Genomic DNA, 24,501 nt, shown 5'->3' on the forward strand with positions numbered 1-24,501 from the left:
GAGCCCGATGTGGGACTCGATCCCAGGACGCTGGGATCATGACCTGAGCCGAAGGCAGCTGCCCAACCAACTGAGCCACCCAGGCGTCCCCAAACATTTCTTTCTTAATTGCCTGCTGTTACCTTACACTGAATTGGCACCTAATGAGGGCTTAGTAAATATGCATCTTTGTTAACCTGTAGGGTTTTGTTCAAAGAGAACTTGCAGAACTCTTACCCAGAAACATGGGTTGGGTAGCAGAAGACTGAGTCATTCCTGGAACCTTTAAAGGTTCAGCTAAACGTTCAGTGGCTTGGTATCCAGCCTCTACCTCATCCTCCTGGTCCTCAGAGGGACAAAGAAGTCTAGAAAAAGCCCAGCTTCCCAAGGATTTCAAAGTTGTCCCTTCAGCGCAACTGTGTCAAGTGAGCCTGAACTAACCGTAAGACCCGAGATTTGGCAAAACTACCCAACATTAGGAATGTGCAAGCCAAATAATTGCATGTCTCAATGTATTTTATTGGCTTTGATATATCTAGTATAAATGTGTTAGAGGTAGAGGAGGACCCGTAAACATCTTTACAACCTTTTAATTTCATAGGTGATGAAACAGGCCCAGAGTGGTCCTGTGGCCTGTCTAAAGTCACACAGCCAGCAGATGACAGAGATGGGATTAGAATTGAGGTCTTCAACTTCAGCGCCTTTTCCGTACGTGTAGGGCTAGAGTCTTGAAGGAGATCTTCATAATTTTTCCTTTACACACATCACAAGCTCAGTTAAATTAGTTTTCCTAATGAGACTCCTGTTTTTACAGTGTTAATTTCTTTCTTTGTGAAAACTTAAAATAATACCTGATAGCATGGGACTGTATGTAGCCTTATCTTTATTCTTGATTTAATTGATTTTGCTTCCTCCTTTCCCTTCTTCTCCCTATACATTAGTTTTTTTAATGTATCATATATGGGATATGAGATACAGCTATACATGAGAGGATGGTGATTTTATACCCTCAACTAGAGAATGGCCACAGATGGCTCACCACAAGTTCTTCAGGATTTCCAGTTGGGTTTTGTGCGTTTGAATTTTGCACTTTGTTCTTCACGTACCTTTATTTTGCTGTTAAAATGGATGTGTATAATTCTTTCCATTAGTAAATTGACATTTCAGAAAGAGGTTATCCTGGGGCTTTTTATTCCCTGTGGTGCATTGACACATGCTCCTGGGAATATCTGTAGTTTGAGAACTTAGGCTCTGCAGAATATAGCTACATGTAGTTATTTATGTGGAACATTTAGCATTTCTGAGGGAAGTCTCTGTGATTATGGTATCTATATTTCTGCTTCAGAATTTCATTTATTTATAAACTTGGATTCTTTGGTAAGTTTCCCCTGAGGGAAACTCACCTTAAATACTTAGAGTTGGCAGACTTTCCTTTTCTCTTTCTTGCCAGGGGCCATCGAGTTTTACTTTTCTCCCAGATGACCCAGATGTTGGATATTCTCCAAGACTACATGGACTATAGAGGTGACATTCCTTGGCCATTACGTTGCTTAAGCCAGTTTTAGACTTAACAGTCTTATAGGTCCATGAAGGGTAATCCAGGGGGGTGGCGCGGAGTGGAGATGTTACAGAGGAAAGCAGTCAAAGAACATTATTTTGGACCGAAGAAAGATTGAAAGTAAGGAGAGAGGTGTTTTACACAAGGACTGACAGCTGGGTAAAGACACATGGGCAGAAATAAACTTACATTCCATTGGCAATGTGATTTAAAATTATGGGCACTGGAAAAAAATCTGAGTTGCAGAATTATTGAGTGTTTTTGAAAATGTTTACAAAAAAAGCTTTCGGTGTCTTGTACCATTCAGTTCGGCAGTTGAGCACTTACTCAGGATCAGTAGAAAAAGATGAAATTATAGAGATCCCATTTATCAACCAAGGGAAAGGAATATTTTTTCTATATAAACAATAGGGAATGTAAGTTATTACCTGAAGATTCTGTTTAATATATAATAAAATGTATGTGGGATGCTGGGAAAGGGCTGTAACACTGACTGATCTTAAAATCAGTGGTGAGGGAGTATCAGCTTCAGACCTTGCTGTTTAAAACCTGAATTCAGAGTAGATCTCTCGGAGCCACTTGATGTCCCCTAAGTACTACAGTACAGTACCTGGTCCACTGGACAATTGCAGGAAATGCCATTAGCATGTTGAGGGATCCCCAGATTGACAAACAGGGCTTGAGCATGTAATTCCCCTTCCTGACAGGGGTCTGTGCTGATGGGTGGAAAACCTGAAGCTTCATTGAAAGGCAGCTGCTGGGCCACTGGGCAGGCTCACTCACGAGCTCCTAAGTGCTTATCTTCCTCCTTGCGTAAGAATTCTCGGCAGAATTGGAAACTACGCACAGTATGGTTCATAGTGTGCTTCAGGGTTGGGATAGTTAGAATTGACTTTTAACCCCACAAACACCAAATACATTGACTGCATGTATTTTAAAAACCTAGAGAGGTATATTATGTTGAGTTCTTTGTAAAACAAATGTCACCTAAATTTAGATTTTTACCATGGGATTTGCTGAAAGTAGGGGCATACCTGTATACAAAAAAGGACAAAATTAGTGTTTGGTTTTGAGCTGACAGTGTTTTATTACCCAAAGAATATGTGAAAAGGGTTTCTGTTTCTTTTCTTTTTCTGTGTGAAGGGTACAGCTATGAGCGTGTGGATGGTTCTGTGAGAGGAGAGGAGAGACACCTGGCCATTAAGAACTTTGGACAGCAGCCTGTTTTTATTTTTCTCCTGAGTACCAGGGCAGGTAGGCCACGAAGGCATTGGCAAAAGCAGACAAATCAGGGGGAGATACAGTACTTTTACATCCCAACCATTAGTATGTTTTCCCCTAATTCTCTGAAAGGTGAGGTCATCAACAAGGAACATATAAAAGGGAAATTGAGGGAGTTGCCGTAAATTGATCAAAGTTTTGGACTCCTAGCATGGGGTTCTTTCCTGTCCAAGTTCTCTAAGCTGCCAGCTCAGAGAAATAAGGCTGGAACCAGGGGTTGTTGGAAAGTGATTTTAATTTGCTTTGACCACTGACCTGGGATTGTCCCAGAAGTTGTCTGTAATTCGTGTACAGTTTTACTCCCATTCAGCAGAGAAAACACTCCTCCTCAGTTGTGAATTTGGGAAGTAAGATAACAACCTGTTTGCTACTTAACCCTCTTCCACAAGTAGCTCTGGAATCGTGCTGTAAAAGCCTAATAAAAATCCCTTTTTAAAAAAACTTGTGATTATAATGAAATCGCCAGCTCTTTAGAATTATTTTTAACATTATCTTTATGAGGTAAGTCATAAATATTTTATGTGTTATTTATAGTGCTATACCAGTTAAAGACTGCCTTTATAGACACTTCAGTCATTTGAAATCAGTTCTCAGAGATGAAATTATTATTATTTCCTGGAGCAGGCCCACCTTAAATTAGTTTTGATCTTACAGAAACTTAGTTTCATTATCTTATTTTTTGTAGATCGAATCTTTTTTCTTTTTTCTTTTTTTTTTTAAGATTTTTATTTATTTATTTGGGAGAGAGCGAGCTAGAGAGAGAGCACTAGTGGGGTAGAGGGGCAGAAGGAAAGAGAGAGAAGCAGACTCACCGTTGAGCAGAGAGCTTATCCCAGGACCCTGAGATCATGACCTGACCCGAAAGCAGACACTTACTGACTGAGCCACATAGGTGCCCTGTAGATCTAATTTTGATGCAATAGATGCAGGAACACTAAAGGGATTTGTGTCCTCTATTAAGGAGATATCAACATCTTTTTAAAAAGAAAGTTCCATCTTAGAAAGCATTTATGAAGTGTCTCGTACTGTAAGAGTACATAAAAGATGGGTTAGGTAGAATCTTTGACCATAAGGAGATTGCTTCACTTGCTTCCATTATTATAGACTGCACCCTGAATCAGCCATTTATCACGTTCTCTGTTGTCTCAGGGATGGTTTTAGGAGACACTGGAAGGGTCAGAACAAATGCATTTTCAGTGTTGGTGTTGGAAAACTGCGCTATTTATTCATTACCTATTTCTTCATCTTCACGATCAAAGAGTAGCATTATGTTGCAACGGTCTGAAATGAGGAAGAAAGAGCCCCTTGGAGTACTCAAAATTCAGTACAGGATAATCTTTTTGAAGAACTGAAGCAGTCCTGGACCTGAGTGTTTTCCAAACAGTAACGATCATGTTTGCCATCACTTTTTAAGCTGTAGATCAGGAGAACTGTCATTTCATTTAACAGGTTTCCCTCCAACTTTGAAATATACCTGTTATTGAAGCATATTGCCACCAGGTGGCAGTGATAGCTCACGGTATGTCCCAAACAAGACTGGAGAATAGCTTATTTGCAAACGTCTCTTCTTAATGGAGAAGCGCTGAACTGAGACAACATTAACCTAAGAAGATGATAATTTTTATGGAGCACACTTTAATGAAATAAGTGCCTGGGAGATAATTATGGTGTAGTGAGTAAAAAGCAAAGGCTCTGGAGCCAGACGGACTAGTGGGACTAGAGCACTGACTAGTGCTCTTTCACTTTCTAGCTGTGTGAGCTCTAAAAAATCCCTTGGCTTCTCTGTTCTTTTATCTATAAAATGTGAATAATAATAATAAATGACTCATAAGGTTGTTGTGAGGATTAAAGGAGCTGATACTGGTAAAGTGCTTAGAACAGTGCCTGGCACATAGTAAGCCCAGCATAAGTGTAGTTGGCATTATTATGAGGCATAATTTAGCATCTCTTAGTAATCAGTCTTTATTATTTCTTTATTCCAACTTTAATTTTATATGAAGCCTTTAATTAGAATATTCCTGCCTGACTTGTCTTGAGAGCCAGCTTAGAGTCAGTAAGTAGCCCATCTCAAAAGTTAATCCTTAATTCAGGGTCTTGAAACAAGCCCTTTCAGGCTCGCTTGTCTCAGCAATGAGCTGTAACGACCCTGGCAAGAGGGAGTCCCTTTTGTACTTGTTTCCACATTAATCAAAGACAAGGCTGTAATTTGCTTTCATGGTTCTCTTAATTAATTCTCATCATCCAAAGAGCCGCCTCAGCCCTTTTCCTACAATGCTGAAAGTTGTAGGAAAGTTGTCCCATGGAGTGTTCTTGTCCTATGGTTGGTTTTGTTACCTTCTCTTTGATTAATTTGGAAACAAATAGAGGAAAGAGTTTCTGAAGTTTTCTCCTGTCAGAGAGAGGTAGTTTCCTGCTCTGCTTAAGAGTGTAATAAATAAATATCCTCTGTTCTCATTAGCCTGTATCAGGGATCTTGCCACCTTAGCTGTAACCTGCAGTGGATGTGAAGTCCTCTCTTAACAGTGCCTGCAGCAGAAGAGCTCTCGCAGATTTAAAACTGTTTTCTTTTGAAAGAGCATGCATCCTCTTACACTGAGTATTCTAAATGAACCAATCAAAACATTTAAAATGGCTTCCTGGCACTAACGTCAGAATGTACTTTTGCTACTTGGCTCTGCTCCTCTCATTCTGTTCCCTTTAGTAGTTAAATTTTCCCAAGTGAAGCAGTATGAGCCCGGGTAGCACTGTTAACCACTCCAAGGTCCTGGAGTTGGGGATGGAGTGTCAGTTTGAAGGGTGAGGCCAATTGTTTTGATTGATCTTAATTTACCAATTATACTGCTGTGGCCTTGTGTCTTTATTGTCTAGCCCTAGCCAGTGTGCTGCTGATCATGTTCCTTTTGTGTTGTTTGCAGGAGGAGTTGGCATGAACTTAACAGCTGCAGATACCGTTATTTTTGTCGACAGTGATTTCAATCCTCAGAATGACTTGCAGGCAGCTGCCAGGGCTCACCGGATTGGCCAGAACAAGTGAGAGATTTCAGCACCAGTGTCCTTCCAAATCCTGGGCTCCTCAGTTCTGGGTTGGGGAAGAAGGTGAAGAAGCTGGTCCTGTCACGACCCAGACTAGAGGGCGAGAGAGCACTGGGTTTTAGCCCAGCTTTGCTGCTGACTCCTTGAAGGCTGCTGGCCAGCACACATTCTCATTCCAAACTTACTTCATTAAAAAGCACAATCAAACCCTGAAAAGACTAGAAGGAACCTTTAGAAGTTAATTAACTCCTCTTTCCTGAATTAAGGTCCAATTCAGTTTAAAAATGAACTTACAGAGTTGTGGAGTTAAGCTAAAGAGATGGGCCTTACCCTTTGACCAGAGGTTTTCTTCCTGTGTTCCCATCAGACACCCCAGTTTAGGGCCCCCGCCTCATCCCTTCCTTGACTTTCTTGGAAAGCTTCTGTGAGGCCAGATCTCTCTTAACAAATGCTCAGATCCACTTAGCATAGTCTCCCTTTAGTTGTTCCCTGAACGTGGCATTTTGGGTTTATTTCCTTTTAAGTGTATCAGCCTTGCATACTTGTGTTCATCTGTGCAGTCCCTCAAGGCACACTCCTTTCCTTTGTTTCTGTACAGGTCTGTTAAAATTATTCGGCTGATTGGCCGAGACACTGTGGAGGAGATAGTCTGTAGGAAAGCAGCCTCCAAACTGCAGCTGACCAATGCAGTCATAGAGGGAGGCCATTTTACTCTGGGGGCCCAGAAACCTGCAGCCGATGCTGACCTCCAGGTATCATATGTTGTTTTTCCCTTAAGAATGTGTCATATTGTCAGTACTTTCTTATGGGTAAGAAAGTAAACACAAAGAACTGGTATTCACACCCACTCTCCCTAGCTACACGTTTGCTCCCTGGCCAGACGTATATCTGCCATGGTACCTACCGCATGCAAGCAAGGAGCTGGAGATGAACATAATATAAGGGTAGAGGAGTATGGAATAATAGGGGTGGGCTTTAGGTCCCCCTCACTTGGATTCAGATCCAACCCTTGTCACTTAGTGGCTATGTAGCTTTGAGCAGGTATCTTCACTTCTTAGTTGTACTCTGTTTGCATTTCAAAAAAATGAGAATACTACAAGTTACCTCAGAGGACTGTTAAAAAAAAATTAAAGAACTCAGCATAATAAGTGATGATTAATCCCATACCTTATCTTAACCCCAGACCCTTTGATCAGTGAGTGACCTTCATTGTCAGAGGCGGGTAAATGAGACCAGGAATTCAAAATTATGCTTTAGGAAAAAGGGATGAAAGAAGAAATTGCCTGTAGATGGGAATATTGGATAGGAAACAAATCCTGACTTGAAGATTTTCTCTTCTGGAAGAGGACTTCAAGTTATTCTATAGTAGCCATGGGTGGTTAAAATTAGAACCCATATTATAATATATCCTAGGTTCTTCCGTTTTCTTCCATTTTGGCTCAGGGAGCATATTCATTGAAACAGAAGCACTTCAGAATAATACTTAGCACACAGTAAGCATTCAATAAATGTTCACTACATCTGCCTCTCTGTAGGATAATGAACTGCTTCTCTCTTTCAGGACTTGAGAGTCTATATTACTCTCACATTTAATAAACCACAATGACCTCTTTTATTACTGGATTATTTTAAAACAAACAATGAACAAACTGTTTTCATCTCAGACAGGGGCATTGGGTTGTCACCTTTGTTTTTGGCAACCAAAGAGATAATTAGTGTAGTCTGGATGGGGAAGAGAGAAAGTAGACTTTAGAGCCAGAATTTAACCTTCTGGTATCCTTGAGCTGGGCAAGATGTAAGACAGCCCTCTCAAACAGCTGGTCTTGGGAACACTTTACATTCCCACCAGTATTTGGCTCACAAATACTAGACCGTCTAGAGAAAACTGACCCAGTCCAAAAGGGTAAGGTAGGAACTAGCAGCCAAGATGTGAGTCTACCTTGATTTGGGAGTCTCAAAGAGTTAGTGTTTAAGGAGTCGCAAAGCTGGAATTAGGAAGCTAAAGCCAGGGAAGTTATTTGAACTATTAGGGCAGTTCCTGTATTTCTAGGGAGTAGGCTAAGGGTGCATTGAGTTAAGAGAAGCAGGGTGGTGCAGTGGCAAAGGAATATCCAGGAAGATTAGAATTGAAAAACAGCCTTGAGGTCTGGCCATCAGTTGTGACTGGTCTTTGCGAAGGTTTTTCCATAGGGCACTGTGGTAGGACACCAGATTGCCAAAGGAAAGAAGTTAGTTAATCGTAGTACCATAAAGTACATTAAGTAAGTGTAGCCTTCTCCTCCTAAGTTTGTCAGTGCAAGAGAAGTTAACTGGGTCTTTGATTTCTCATGTGGCTGCTGGATGTACCTGTGAGAAGGATTCAAAAGTGCTATAGATAATGCAGGATATTACTGTTCTTTAGGGGGAAAATGGCTGTTTTTCTTGTTCTAGAGAATTGTCAAAGTCAACATCACTGATCAGTATTTATTTCTCTGCATGGCCATCATCCAACTACTAAATGATTGTGTTGGTATCATCATCGTGGGGAGAGAAGAATAACTGACCAACAGGAAAGGGGATTTGCCTTGTGTCATTACACCATGTAACAGATCACTGACATCCCAATGCTTGTTTTCTTGAGAAGTAACTGGGCTTTTTCATTTTCTCCATTCAAGCTGAGTGAGATACTCAAATTCGGTTTGGATAAACTGCTGTCATCTGAGGGCAGCACCATGGATGAAATAGACCTGGAGACGATCCTGGGAGAAACAAAAGATGGCCAGTGGATCTCTGAAGCCTTGCCTACAATGGAAGGCAGAGTCAGGGAGCAAGAGGAAGGCAGTAAGTGGGAAGTGAGAGTAGAGCAAATGGCATGGCTGCCCGAGTTAGACATGAGTGAGATTGGTCCCCATAGGAAGTCCTGGATGGTGCTCCCTGGGGCATCTTTTCCTACCCACCCTGTTCTTATTTTGGGCACACTGTTGAAGACTTCTTTCTCTAAGAACTCTTCCTAGACTGACTGGAAATTGTCTGACTATTCCTTTGTAGCTGAAGTTTGAACCCAACTCAGTGATATTAATGCTCTTAGTAAAATCTCAAAGATTTTAATTTGTACCACTTCTGCCTTGGTGGCAAGCATCTTTTCCTCTGTTAGTGAATCCCACTGTCCTTAGTATGGCGCCCCCACATTTTCCTTTCCTCAATGAATAGTAGAGTGATTTGTTTTTTGCATTGGTTGAACATTTATTCTGTGTTTGATCAGGAGTGGGTACTGCATCACAGGCTTTATGCCTGTTTTTTCATTTAATCTTCACTGTACCCATAAGGTGTAGGTACTGCTTTTTTTTTTTTTTTAAGATTTTATTTATTTATTTGACAGAGATCACAAGTAGGCAGAGTGGCAGGCAGAGGGAGGGGAGAAGCAGGCTCCCCGCTGGGCAGAGTGCCAGATGCGGGGCTCAGTTCCAGGATCCTGGGATCATGATCTGAGCCGAAGGCAGATGTTTAACCCACTGAGCCACCCAGGTGCCCCGGTACTGCTTATTTTTTAGTGAAACAATACACGTAAATTATGAGAGGATTATTTTCTTTTCTGAACTTGGTCAGCATTTGTCCTTTTTGTCCATTAAAGTTCTGAGTATGTGAATTTGTCTTGAAGTCTTTATGGGGATAGAGCCTTCACATAGTCTCTGCGAGGATGTTCCCTGCGGTCTTAGACTTATTTTTGTCGTGCACCAGTGGCAGCAGGGATTCAGTGTGGACGGGTTGAGGTTTAAGAGTCTTATCTAGACTTTTTAGTGCAAGAGTACCTTATTCCACAGATACACAGATAATGTAGTTTCTTTGCTACATGATGCCTCCTTTTTTGGTAGGGAGTGGGGTTGGCATGACTTCTGGTTTTGCAATTCTCTTGTTTCTTAGGATTCCCAGTTTCCATCACTTGCTTTCTTTTTTTCCCACAAAACTGCTAAAGTATCTCTCTTTCTCCTCCAACAGTAGTGCCTTCCCAAATTGCTGGCTGCATGCACTTTCTGGCCCCTTCCTTTCAGTTCCTTAGTAGCCTGTGCTCTGATCTACTATGTCAGAGACTTGTCCTTAACTATTTTCGCATGTAGGGTGTGGTGCTCTTCGGGGGGCTGTGTCCAACACTGCCAGTCTCTGTCTTACTCTCTAGGGTGGGCTTGGGAGCTGGCGCCATTGGCATTTGGGTGTGTATTTCTGTTTACCTGCAAATGAAAGTTTGTAATGTCCTCTGACTCCTCATTTTATGGTAGACATGGATTAGGGTGGTTTTATAGGGTATATGGAGAGATTGGAATTTAGGCACCTAGTATTATTCTGTAGGACACAGCTCCTCATATTTTATCTTTCAAATTTCTTAATATTAGCATCCCATTTTTATTCTTCAAGTACTCTTGTTCTCAGTTTTGTTTTGTTTTGTTTTTTTTTAAAGATTTTATTTATTTATTTGACAGAGATCACAAGTAGGCAGAGAGGCAGGCAGAGAGAGGAGGAAGCAGGCTCCCTGCTGAGCAGAGAGCCTGATGCGGAACTCGATCCCAGGACCCTGAGATCATGACCGAGCCGAAGGCAGCGGCTTAACCCACCGAGCCACCCAGGCGCCCTTGTTCTTAGTTTTAATCTCATCCTATTTTCATTTTACAGGTATAATGTCCTCCTCTGAGACATTTATTATAGCTTTATTCTTTTTTTAAAGATTTTATTTATTAGAGAGAAAGAGAAAGCACAAGCTGGGGGAGGGGCAGCGAGAGAAGCAGGCTGCCTGCTGAGCAGGAAGCCCAATGCAGGACTAGATCATGACCTGAGCCGAAGGCGGATGCTTAACCAACTGAGCCACCCAGGTGCCCCTGTTACAGCTTTTGAAAAGTAAACTTTGGCCCCCAGCGTTTTTTTCTCTTTCTTCCCATTGCTGCTTTTGCTGCTTTTTTCAAAATTTTCTTTGGACACTCTTATTTTTGTCTTGAGTTTTCTTGAAATAGCTGGTATCCTCTCACTGTCTGAAAACAATGTTCACTGAACTGTGCCAGTGAAGTGCCCAAGCTGATAGGTAGCCCGAAGCCAAGCAGGAATATGGGCTCTTTGTCTTTATTCCAGCGCTAGTGGTTGGGGAGCCAGCTTCTGCATTGAGGAGGCCTTCCCGGATGTCTGTAGGTATTTTCATTGGGCAACTTAGTTTCTCCAGAGATGAATCTTTTAGTATCTTTCTTGGGTTGGAATAAACCTGTTCAAATTGAAGAAACAGTGGGTGACAAGGGTTCATGGTACTCCTGTTACTTCTCTCAGATCCCCCACTCTTTAGCACCTTGTCCTTGTACGTCCTTTGAAGGATTGACAGGGGTCTCTAGTCTTATAATCATCCCTTGACTAGGCTTCTGTGGTCTTTATTCTTAGTGCTTTAGCCACTTTACATTTTCCAAGAGTTATTGAACTTTCCGTTCACTATTGTATCATATCTTTTCAAAATCCCTTTTGAAAATCCCCAAAGCTTTTCAAAATAGTGGTTTTAGGTAGAAGAAATGGGTTCATATGACCCTATTTTGAAGTTATACTTGGATTACATGAAATATTAAAGCTTGCACCCATTTCTGTACTCATCTAGATTAACTTCAGGTTATTTTCCTAATGTTACTAGAACAAAATAAAATTCTGCTGTTTTCCAGAAAGATAATCTTCAGTCAGTGCCACTGCCAGAAAATATTTCCTACTTGTATTAAAATTTGGAATCTTGTCTTTGATCAGTGAGTACATCTTCACTCTGCAGTAGATGATTCTACTAGCAGGACATAGATGAGGGTCTAGACCTGTGGTCTCCAGCCTCCTCTTGGCTACAGAGCGAGAATAGGGAGCATGATTAAAAATAATAGAAGTGAATTTGAAATAAGAACAAATGAAAAACAGGGTTGCTTTAATCTGGAATGCCAGGGTTTTTTTTAAAAAAGCATGTTTGTAAGTTGAGAATTACATGCAATATGAAGCTACATATGTTGATCATATTTGACACTTCTCAGCTCTATTTTTTTTTTCCACTTGTTGATAGAGCACCTCATTGAAAGCCCCCTGCTGATTTAATTAGCAAATGCCAATTAGAATTACAGCTGGTTGGATTTGGGTACAAGTGTGAAGCAATTGATCTCTTGAGAATGAAAATGTTTTGCTTTCATGCTCTCTAGAGAAAACATACTTAAAGCTGATTTCATAATGCTGTGAAAATACATTCTTTGGTAGTATGTGCTTTTAAATACTCTTCACTTTAGAATCATTATCTCACCTCTCTGGGTTGCTGGTCTTGGCCTGTTATGACTTCTCTTTATCACTGATTCATGATCTTGGCACATCACCCAAACTTTCAGCCTTTGTGTCCTCATCTATAAAATGGTGCTATTAATGTCTGCTTTACTCTTAAATAGTTGAAAAATTAAATGTGATAACAAAGACGAAAGTGTTACGATAGCATAAAATACTATCAAGATTACACTATTGTCATTATTATTATTACTATAATTAGTATTTGCTGGCCTGTTCATTCTCCATTCTTCTACAGACACCAGAATGCCCTGAAAAGAGCATGGTGGCTTTAGAGTGAAAATCCTGCCGCCTTCATTTATTAGTAGTGAGAACTGGGGAGTCCCTTAATCCCTGTTTGAGCTTCATTTCTCCCTTTCTTCTACGGGGTTAGTTATAACAGAATTGTGGGGACGCTCATAAAGATCCTTCATGAGACCTGGAAAGAATATTAGAAATTTAAGGAATTATTTTTGTGATTCTCCATTTTCTTAGAGATTTGCCACTTGTTCCTTATTACAGAAAAGAGGAGAAGGAGTTGAGTATTAAGTATGTGCAGAATAAGAAAAATTAGGTTCTCAGTTATTTTTTATTAAGTGGTCTTAATATCAGTGAGACCTATGCTGGAGAGTAATGTGGAAGCAGTGATGAGTGAGCCCAAGATTCAGCAGGGTGGAAGGTATCCAGCAGAGACTTGCGTACCAGCTAGAGGAGCACCGAAGGGCATTAGCCACACCCTCTCCTTTAAATAGTAAATGTGTGAGACACCGCCCCTCCATCAGTTGGATCCAAAATCAGTAGCTTCCTCACAAGCTAGTCTTAGTCCATTTAGAATATGTTCTCTCCTTCGCCCTTCTTGCTTTGAATAGAATTAATCCATTTTTCTCTAGTGTCTGACATTCTCTTTTGTGTTTTATGTTCTTAGAAAACCATATGTACTTATTTGAAGGTAAAGATTATTCCAAGGAACCTAGTAAAGAAGATAGAAAATCATTTGAGCAACTGGTGAACCTTCAGAAAAAGCATTTGGAGAAAACTACGCAAGAGGGCCGGCTACTCCGAAATAAAAGCAGTGTAAGGACTATTCATTTATGTAAAAGAATTAATTCTCCCAAATTCACATTCTAAGAGAACAAAAAATGATGCTGGGAGTGATTTATTGAAAAATAAGTATATAAATATTTGTTGAGATGTAAGGACAATTAACTGTACTCTAGCATAAAAACTGTGGAAGTTCGCATAAATAACGTTAACAGGAAGAGTATATTTTACCATTTAATGCAGGTGAAAGCAGCCCTGTCCATCTTAGCCATCCCAGAAGGGATCACCAAAATACTACATCCTGCTCCCGCTAACTTGACCCAGTGTCACTAAGAGAAGGTGGCAGTCATGAATGGTGGCACTTAGTATGTGCTCACTAAATGCGAGCTACCATTAAGATAAGTTATATAATACTTTAGAGGAGGATTTTCTGAAGTACCTCAATCCTGTTGAAATTAATCAGATGAGGTACTGCTGTACCAACATGCGAGTGCTTTGGTTGAGTTAGAGCACAATATCTTAATCACCGGGCCAGTGAGATGTGTAATGTGAACAGTAAATTGAAGTGTCTTGCCACCACTTCCCATCACACAAGGGGGCAGGGAGATGCTACTATTTGTGAAATATTAGCCATGGTGCTTTCACACAGAGTGTGTTTTAAGGATGAATGAAACTCATGAAAGGATAGACAGCCCCCACCCTTCCTGGTTATTGATCTCATTTTTCCTACAGGTTCTCCTCCCAGGCCTTGCGGAGGGGTCTACGAAAAGGAAGCGGATTCTGAGCCCAGAGGAACTCGAGGACAGAAGGAAGAAGAGACAAGCAGCAGCAGCCAAGAGAAAGAGACTAATGGAGGAAAAGAAGAGGAAAAAGGAAGAAGCAGAACATGAGAAAAAGTACGTGTGTATTATTTGAATTTATTATCATAAAGCAGATGTGTGTCATGCTTAAAGGAATCTCACTGAGTATACTGAGTCCACAGTTGAACACTTTTTAAAATTGCAGAAAGGTTCTATAAAACTGGTAGCTCCTTCTGGTAATAGAATATTTTTTTAAAGATTGAACTCCCTAACCGTGTACTTTTTTTGTGTGAAAAATCCTTTGTGTGTAGAGAGACCCATTCAGTTGAAGCAAGAAAATGTTAAGATTTTATTGTTGCTGTCTGACAAAGAGTAGTTCACTTGAACAGTAACTTAATCTTGTTCTTAAAAACAGGGACATCCAGTGGCTGCTTATTATTGAAGTATAGTCAGGTGGCAACTAGGCTAATCAGTAAGACTTCTTGTTGATTTACAAATAGGCAGAAAACTGCAATCAGGGTGAGTGTCTAATTGCATTTCCACTGGGCACTTGCTGTTAGTGAATGGCAGGATGAAGTGCACTCCAAGGGAAACTGTGATAGACCAGGTTAATTTCCTTTTATCTCTGGCCGGTTGAAGGATGGCCTGGTGGGAGTCCAACAATTACCAGTCCTTCTGCCTGCCTTCTGAGGAGAGCGAACCAGAGGACCTAGAGGACAGGGAAGATGAGAGGTCTGCCCAGCTGGATTATGAAGATCCAGATTCAACTGCCATCAAGTACGTTAGCGGTGATGTCACCCACCCACAGGCTGGGGCAGAGGATGCTGTCATCGTGCACTGCATAGGTAGGAGAAGTGGTACTGGCCCAGGGAGGGTGCCGTGTTCTTTATGGTGCCAAGAACTGGGGAGGAGGAGGCAGCAGCCTGACCTAGATATGACTGATGGGCCGGTGTGGTCCTGTGGTCATAAAAAGGCAAATATAGAATCCAGAGACACAGATAGATTGGACTCTGGTGCTCTCATTTACCTGGTTGCATATAATTGAATAGTTTGCTATTCTCTTCACGAGTTTTTTGAAAAGGTGAAAGGAGGCAACATATATAAGACAAATCTTTTGAGAAAAAGCAAAACTACAAGTATGTTCCCACTGCTTCTGTGGTCTTTGCACTTTTTCTTCCTGCCTGGAACCCTCTTTCCTCAGATAGCCGCAGTAACTATTGTTCAGATGTCTGCATTTCAGAGAGGTCTCCCCGGAGTGCCTCATGTAAAACAGACCCCACCCCCATGCCTCTGTTACTCTCTACTCCTTTTCCTTCATTACACATATCACCACCCAGATGTATTATGCGTGTTTATATGATTGTCTCATTGAACTAGAAAATAAACTTCACAGGAGCAGTCCTGCTATAACACTAGTGCCTAGAGCAGTAATACATGCTAACAAATATTTGGAGCGTGAATGAGTGACTGTAAACAGAAGATAATAACCAGCTATGTTAGTCGCAGGTCAAATGAGTCATTTAACCTTATTTCTTCCTTACCTGTAAAATGGGAATTATATGCTGTTGAATTACCAGTGCTTGTGCTGCTTGTTATGTTACATCTACTCTCCACCTTCCTGTTGTGATAGTCTTGTATATTCCATAAAACCTAAACATTTGAGAAGTCCAGCCTATGATTTTCCTGGGAGGCTACATAGGTGTTTCTTCCCTTGGAAAAATCATTCTTCTACAAATCTAGTTGGCATACCTTTGTGCTTTTGAATTGTGGACTGGATTTCGCCTTCTAAAAATGAAAATATTCTTCTTCTGTCAGATGACTCTGGTCGCTGGGGCCGAGGTGGTTTATTCACAGCTTTAGAAACACGATCCAGTGAACCAAGAAAAATATATGAGCTGGCTGGGAAAATGAAAGGTAAGAAGCAAAGCAGAGAAAAGGGGTAGGGATGGAATACAAGAGGACACTTAGGACAGGTATCACATGGGTTATGAAGCACTAGTTAAGGAGTTGGGAGAACTGGTTGGGGTCTCATTAGCTAGTTTTGTCATTTGACTAGTTATTTGACTTTGAGGCAGTCCCTTACCCTCTCTCTTCCTGTTTTCTCATCTATAATTTGTTAATAATACTGATTCCATCTACCTCCTGGGACTATAATGAGGATAGTGGATATGCAAGTCTTCTGATAAATGTCAGTCCTGGAGTAGGGATGGAATACAAGAGAAGAGGACACTTAGGACAGGTATCACATGGGTTATGAAGCACTAGTTAAGGAGTTGGGAGAGCCGGTTGGGGTCTTATTAGCTAGTTTTGTCATTTGACTAGTTATGTGACTTTGAGGCAGTCCTTTACCCTCTAAACTATTAAAAAAGTTGTTTATTTTCTATTAAACCCTCTGTGGTTTAGTAGGTTCAAATAACTGAGATCTAGATATTGATTGGGCAGTTGGAAAAGCAGAATTCAGGAGAGGTCAGAGCTAGAAATGAAGACTGAGGAATGCCTGTTTGCACTATGAAGGAGGCAGGATGGGGAAATGAGAGGACAGAGAACAGAACATAGAAAACACTTCCACTTAGGAACAGCAGCAAGAAGGAGAGATAGAAGTAATTGTCAGCTAAGAGAACTTTGAGAATATAATATTTTGAAGTATAAAGGAGGAGAGGGTGTCAAGAAATCAGGCACTGAAGTGAGGATGAGAACTGAGAAATGGCCATTGGGTTTGCATGACTTTGGAGTACTTTGAGGAGAATGTGAAGACTAAACCTTGGTTTCACAGAGTTAAGACGTAAGTGGCCAGTAAGGAAACAGGGTTGAGTGTGTGCACTCTTCTGAAGAACTACTGAAATAGGGTAGAGGGGAGTAGATGAAAGCCTGGGCTGGAAATACTAGGGACGGCTTCATGGAGGTGGTAAAAGTACTCTTGGACTTGGAAGGGTGGTTGAATTCAAGTGAGTGGTGAGAAATGGAAGAAGATCTCTGACTGTCTCTCGTGCTTTTTGATATTCGCACAATTGCCATTCCCAGTATAGGGTGTTGAATGACCCAGGCATTTACACAGTGAATGTATTTAGGAAATGGTGTGTAGGCCAGGCAGGCCAGAGTAAAGGGGTTGAAGCTGAGGAACAGAGAGTTGGATTTTAAAGAGTGGGATTTGGATCACATTATAGAAGACTGCATGAGGCTTGTCCAGGGAGATGCCATTCTAAGCAGGACCTTATCCAGTAGGTAATGGCTAGTCTTTTGGGAGTTTGAATAGAAGAATGGCCTAACTGAGCCAGTATTTTAGGATGACTTAAAAGATCGGGGTGTGTAGGGTAGACTGAGAGAATAAAAGCTTCAAGCTGAAGTATGTAAAGTCATAATCATTTTAGGACATTTTTCTAGAGCATTAGTTTGATTTGATTATGATGAGTTAGGAAAATGTGAAAATAGATGCAGATAGACTGCAGTGTTTGGTTTAAAACAAACATTAAGACTGCTGAAGGAATTTCAAGTTCATAATGCCCCCTGCTAACCATCCCCAGATGATCTGGGTTTGCATTCACTCTCTAATACCTGCAGGAGTACTTTGTAGGCAATACGTAAGGGACATTGAACTGGCAGATCATAAAAACTCAGAAGTGAAGAGGATGACATCAGCAAACATTGGCGGTATAAGATATTCCGCCTTTTTATCCCCCTATTTAATCAAATTAGATACCCATACACAAACGAAAGTGTGTCTTTGGGGACCTAACACCTACTCCAAAGGACCTGAGAGGAGGCTTGCCCACCACTGCCACCCATGAGATACAGACAAACCTCCATACAGGCTATGGAGCCAGCACGATGGCCTACACCTGTCTTGCCACCGTCAGGGAAAAATCGGATGTGTGCTCACCGGGCAGGTACTCATGGATGAGACAGAACTTGCAGAAATCCAGACTTCCTGTGGGAAGACTCCAACACACCACTGGAGAAAGAAAAATAGAAGTTGGTCACAGTGAAGGTGGTAAGAGACACTCTCCTGCTGCTGCCTTTTGCCCAAGGAAACACTGAATGGAGTGGTGTATTTGGAGGAGATGACCTGTGGGGGGAAAGGAAAGTGGTGAGTAAGCTCCTACTTGTCCCAGTCGGATGGAACACAGCTGGAGAAACCCATTTTTCTCTGCCAGTACCCAGAGTACTAAGGTGGGAGTTCTGTGGCTGGGAGGAGGCAGATCCAAATTTCAAATGGTGTCAAAGGGTTTGAGCTCAATGGGAAGTTCATCCTCAGTCTCTGGAAGTACCACACTCAGGGATTCCCCTACTGGGTCCACAGGCTCCCCCAAAACACAGAGTGCTAAACTCACACTTCCACCGACTCTGCTGCCAGCTTTGAGGAGGCTCCCAAATGCATCTGTGAGAACGAGCTCTGGTAGAGAGAAGCACACTTGGAAAGTCATTGGTCAAGGGGAAAAACCCCACAAAACTTAGCTATAAATAGCTATTCTAGAATGCTGTTTCCAAGAGGCAGCCTGGTGAATTGTAACATCCAGAGATAACACAGAAGCTTAAAAATTTGGCCCCAAGAGAGAGCAAGAAGAGTGGACAGGTATACCTCACAAACACAAGGAATAACTGAGTAATATACCACAGAACATAAAACCATCTGCTAAAAGCAGTGAGCACAGAATTAAGGAGGTGTCTGCTACTTCAAATGCAAAAGCAGCAGTACATAACTACAAGGAATGTGAAAAATCAAGGAAATAGGCATCACAGAAAGAAAATGACACTTCTCTAGCAAACAAGCTCAAAGGCACAGAATATTTAAATCTAACTGATAAAGAATTCAGAATAGGAGTTATGAATAAACTCCATGAGTTATAAGAAAACTCAAAGGCAATTCATTGAAATCAGGAATAAAACATATGAACAAAATGAGTTCTGTTCTGTAAAAGAGAACCAAACTAATTCTGGAGCTGAAGAATTTGTTGAATGAGGTAAAGACTACAATAGAGAGCAGCTGTAGCAGGGCAGACCAGACGGAAGAAAACATGACTCGGGGGATAGGAATTTTGGAATAACACAGAAGAGATGAAAGAATAAAGATTAAATAAGAGTGAAGAAAGTACATGAGCTATGGGATTGGATCAAAAAGACAACTATCAGAGTAAGACAAATACCAGAATAAGCAGGCTTCCAGAAAAGGAAGAGGGAGAAGAGGGGGGGCAGCGTCTATTGAAAGAAATGATAGCTGAGAACTCAAACCTGGGGAAACTGGGACATACAAGTCCACAGAGCTAATAGATTACCCCATTATCTCAATGCAGAAAGACCTTCCCCAAGACACATTATAATGAAACTAAAAAATCGATGATAAGAATCTTAAAAGAAGCCAGAGAGGGGAAAGAACATAACCTAAAAAGGACCCTCACTAGGCTGACAGCACATTTCTCAGTAGCACCTACAGGCTAGAAGAGAGTGGAATGACATGTTCAGTATCGGAAGATAAAGAGTGCCAACTAAGGCAGTCTACCAACTGTATCTGGCCAAGTTATCTTTCAGATAAGATAACCCAGACAAAAAGCTGAGGGAGTTCACTACCACTAGATTTGCCTTCCAAGATGCTGAAAACTTCAGCCAAAATGAAAAGATGCTGATCAGTAACTCGAAAACTTGGAAGTACACAACACACTAGTAATGGCGAAAAAGAGAGGTAACTGCTTTCTATATTAGGATGGTGCTTTAACCATCCAGTATGAATGTTAAGGGAAAAGAATAGTAAAAAGAACCAGTAATGAATAAGCAACATAAAAAGGGATAAAAGGAATAAAAGGAAGAGCCTTAATAGGTGACTGACCATAAGTTGCTTTCGGTTTAAGATGGACTGTTTTATCTATAAGATGTTTTATGGTAAAACATAGCAAAAATCTAGAGCAGATCCATAAGAGGCAAAGGGAAATGGAACATCCCACTACAGAAAAATAACCGGTGTATGGAGGTAGGCAGAAACAGAGGGAAAAAGAAACCGGAAATACAGAGCAACTAGAAAGCAGTGAGTAATGTGACATTTCTTAAGGACTTAGATAAAGTAATTACTCTAAATGGATTGAATTCATTAAGCAAAAGGATGAAAAGAACAAAAAACAGGACACAACTGTTTGCTGCCTACAAGAGACCAACTTGAGCCTTAAAAACACGTAGACGCCAAATTGAAGGGATGAAGAAAGAGAACTCTGCAGGTGGGAACTAAAGAAAGTGGGGGTAGCGATCCTTACATCAAAGTAGACTTTAAACCAAAATGATTGCAAGAGACAAGCAAAGTCATTATATAAGGATAAAGGGATCAATGCACCAAGAAAATATAACAATAGTATATATGCACTCAACATCAAAGCACCTAAATATATTGAGCAAATTTTAACAGATACGAAGGGAGACATAGACATCAGTGCAATAATAGAGATGTCAGTCTTTCACTTTAAGCAGTACACAGATCATCCAGAGAGAAAAGCAACAAGGAGATAGACTTGGACCAAATAGTACATCAGACTGACCTTACAGACATCTGTAGAAAATTTCATCCAACAACAGCAGAATACACATCTCAAGTACAGATGGAACATTTTCAAGAATGGATTATATGATAGAGCACAAAACAAGTCATAGCAAAAGAAGTCTGAAGTCATACCAAATATCTTTTCCAACCACAATGATGAAACTAGAAATTTTTAATGAGAAATGTTAGAAAAATCTCCAAATAATGTGGAAACTAAACAGCATACTTCTGAACAACCAGTGGAGTCAAAGAAGAAGTCAAAAGGCAAACCAAAGAATATCTTTTTTAATTTTTCCTTTTTTTTTTAAATTTCTTTTCAGCATAACAGTATTCATTGTTTATGCACCACACTCAGTGCTCCATGCAATATGTGCCCTCCATAATACCCACCACCTGGCTCCCCCAACCTCCCATCCCCCACCCCTTCAGAACCCTCAGATTGTTTTTCAGAGTCCATAGTCTCATCGTTCATCTCCCTTTCCAATTTCCCTCAACTCTCTTCTCTCCATCTCCCTATGTCCTCCATGTTATTTGTTACGGTCCAAAAATAAGTGAAACCATATGATAATTGACTCTCTCTGCTTGACTTATTTCACTCAACATAATCTCTTCCAGCCCTGTCCATGTTGCTATAGAAGTTGGGTATTTATCCTTTCTGATGGAGGCATAATATTCCATAGTGTATATGGACCACATCTTCCTTATCCATTCATCAGTTGAAGGGCATCTTGGTTCTTTCACAGTTTGGCGATTGTGGCCATTGCTGCTATAAACATTGGGGTACAGATGGTCCTTCTTTTCACAACATCTGTATCTTTGGGGTAAATACTCAGTAGTGCAATTGCGGGGTCATAGGGAAGTTCTATTTTTAATTTCTTGAGGAATCTCCACACTGTTCTCCAAAGAGGCTGCACCAACTTGCATTCCCACCAATAGTGTAAGAGGGTTCCCCTTTCTCCACATCTTCTCCAACACATGTTGTTTTCCTGTCTTGCTAATTTTGGCCATTCTAACTGGTGTAAGGTGCTATCTCGGTGTGGTTTTAATTTGAATCTCCCCGATGGCTAGTGTTGATGTACATTTTTTCATGTGTCTGATAGCCATTTGTATGTCTTCATTGGAGAAGTGTCTGTTCATGTCTTCTGCCCATTTTTTGACATGATTATCTGTTTTGTGTGTGTTGAGTTTGAGAAGTTCTTTATAGATCCTGGATATCAGCCTTTTGTCTATATTATCATTTGCAAATATCTTCTTCCATTCCGTGGTTTGCCTAAACCAAAGAATATCTTGAAACAAATGGAAACACAACATACCAAACATTGATGGATGCTGCAGAAGTACCCGACAGGGAAGTTGAGAGCAATAAATACATATGTTAAGAAATAATATTTCAAATAACCCAACTTTATACCTTAAAAAACTAGAAAAAGAACAAAGTAAGCCCCAAAGTTAGCAGAAGGAAGGAAATAAAGATCAGATCTGAAATAAATGAAATTAGAGATCAGAAAATCAAAAGAGAAGATGTGACTCTAAGAGGTTTTTTTAATATAAAATTGACAAACCTTTAGAAAGGCTAAGAAAAAAGAGAGATGACTCAGAGTCTGAAATGAAAGAGGAGAAATTACAGCGGACCTGCGGAAAAACATTAAGATCATAAGTCACTACTATGAGCAATTTTACACCAACAAATTAGATAATCTAGAGGAAATGGATAAATTTCATACTCACACAACCTACTAAGACTGAACCAAGAAGGTACGTAAAGTCTGAACAGATGGACTATGAGTGAGGAGATGGACTCAGGTTTTAAAAATCTCCCAGGACCAGATGCCTTCATGGACAAGTTTTACCAAACATTTTAAGAAGAATTAAAGCCAACCCTTCTCAAACTCTTAGAGAAAAATTGAAGAGGAGGGAACATTTTCAAACTCCTTCCTGAGGCCAGTAATACCCTGATACCAAAGCCAGGTAAGGACATTATAAGGAAAAAAAAAAAAACTATAGACCAAAATCCTGATGAATATTGATGCAAAAATTATAAAAAAAAATTAGCAAACCAAACTTAACTCATTAAAAGGATTACACACCATGACCAAATAAGATTTCTCCTTGGGATGCAGGGATAGTTCTTCATATGCAAATCAAATGTGATAAACACCACATTAGTAGAATGAAAGACAAAAATCATTAAACTTCTCAACAGATGCAATAAAAGCATTCTACAAAATACAATATCCTTTTACGATAAAAACCCTCAAAAGAATAAGTATAGGATGAACATACATCAGCATAATAAAAGCCATATGTGTTACCCATGGTTAACATTATATTCAACAGAGAAAAATCAAAAGATTTTCTTCTAAAACCAGGAACAAAACATGGGTGCCTGCCTATTCTTCCTTTTTTAACATAGTACAGGCAGCCCTAGCTAGAGCAATCAGCAAAGACAAAAAGCATCCAACTTAAAAGGGAAATAGTAAAATTGTCATTATTTGTAGATGTGATACAATATATTGAAAACCCCAAATTCGCAGTATATTGGATTTAATCAACTGGAAAAAGAGCTATTGGACATAATCAATGTATTCAGTAAAGTTGCAGGATCTAAAATCAATACACAGAAATCAGTTCCTTCTCTATGCACTAGCATTGAAAATTCTAAAAAATGAGGAAAACTATCCATTCACCATAACAGGAAACACAATAAGATATCTAAGAATTAATTTAATCAAGGAAGTAAAAGATTTAGATAATGAAAAATGCAAGACTTTGTTGAAAGAAATTGAAGAAGAAAATAAATAATTGAAAAGATATTAACTCTTCTGATCAGTGATTTTGAAATACCATTAAAATGTTCATGCTACACAAAGCCATCTCTGGGTTTAAAGCAATCCCTATCAAAATTCCAATAGCGTTTTCTACAGCAATAGAATAAATCCAAAAATTTGAATGAAACCAAAAAAGACCCGAGTAGCAAAAGCAGTCATCAGAAAGAACAAAGCAGAAGGCATCACATTTCCTGATTTCAGACTAGACTACAAAGTGATAATAATTAAAATGGTGTGGTATCAGCATAAAAATAGACAAATAGATCAATGAAACAGACTACAGACCCCAGAATTAAACCTCTACATACATTGCCAAATGATATTTAATAAGGGAGCCAAGAACATCCAATGGGAAAAATGTAGTCTGTCTTTTCAACTGATGTTGGGAAAACTGGATAGCCACATGCAGGAAAATGAAATTGGGACCCCTGTTTTACTCCACTTACAAAAATTATCACAAAATGGATCGAAGACTTAAACATAAGACCTGATACTATAAAACTCCTGGAAGAAAACTGAGGGAAGATGTTCCTTGAGATTGTCCTTGGCAGTGATTTTTTGGGGAGGACATCAAAAGAATAAAAATAAAAATATCAATAAGTGGGACTACATCAAACTTAAAAGCTTCTGCACTTCAAAAGAAACAACAAAATGGAAAGGCAACCTACAGAAAGGAAGAGAATATTTAAAAACCATATACTGGATAAAGGGTTGCTATTCAACATTTATAAAGAACTTGGATAACTCAACAGAAAAAAAAAAAAGTCTGGTTAAAAAGTGAACAGAGGAACCGAATGGATATTTTTCCAAAGAATATGTGCAGATGACCAACTGGGACATGAAAAGATGCTAAACATCAGTAATCATCAGGGAAATGCAAATCAAAATTACAATGAAATAAGACCTCACACTTGACAGAATGGCTGTCATCAAGAAGACAAGAGCTAATAAGTATTGATGAGGATGTAGAGAAAAGGGAACCATCATGCATCATTGGTGGGAATGCAAACTGGTGCAGTCACTATGGAAAACAGCGTAGAGGTTCCTCAAAAAGTTAAAATTAGATCTTTCATATGATCCAGCAATCCCACTTTTGGGTATATATTCAAAGGAAGTGAAAGCAGGTTATCAAAGAGATATCTATGCACTCCCATGTTGATTTCTGCATTATTCACAATAGTC

At 40.0% G+C, this 24,501-nt stretch overlaps 1 protein-coding gene across 1 annotated transcript in view; it reads left to right on the forward strand.

Annotated features, from left to right (window-relative positions):
• The window catches only part of CHD1L (chromodomain helicase DNA binding protein 1 like), a 71,794-nt gene that overhangs the window by 41,741 nt on the left and 5,552 nt on the right, over positions 1-24,501 (forward strand). Inside the window, exons 11-19 of the mRNA XM_059375945.1 lie at positions 1,430-1,503; positions 2,681-2,791; positions 5,734-5,848; positions 6,450-6,603; positions 8,506-8,671; positions 13,059-13,207; positions 13,907-14,070; positions 14,614-14,819; positions 15,790-15,888. Coding sequence (XP_059231928.1) covers positions 1,430-1,503; positions 2,681-2,791; positions 5,734-5,848; positions 6,450-6,603; positions 8,506-8,671; positions 13,059-13,207; positions 13,907-14,070; positions 14,614-14,819; positions 15,790-15,888 — 1,238 coding nt within the window. The remainder of the gene's footprint in view (positions 1-1,429; positions 1,504-2,680; positions 2,792-5,733; positions 5,849-6,449; positions 6,604-8,505; positions 8,672-13,058; positions 13,208-13,906; positions 14,071-14,613; positions 14,820-15,789; positions 15,889-24,501) is intronic.

Source organism: Mustela nigripes, chromosome 14, assembly GCF_022355385.1.
Source record: "Mustela nigripes isolate SB6536 chromosome 14, MUSNIG.SB6536, whole genome shotgun sequence".
Lineage (NCBI taxonomy): Eukaryota > Metazoa > Chordata > Mammalia > Carnivora > Mustelidae > Mustela > Mustela nigripes.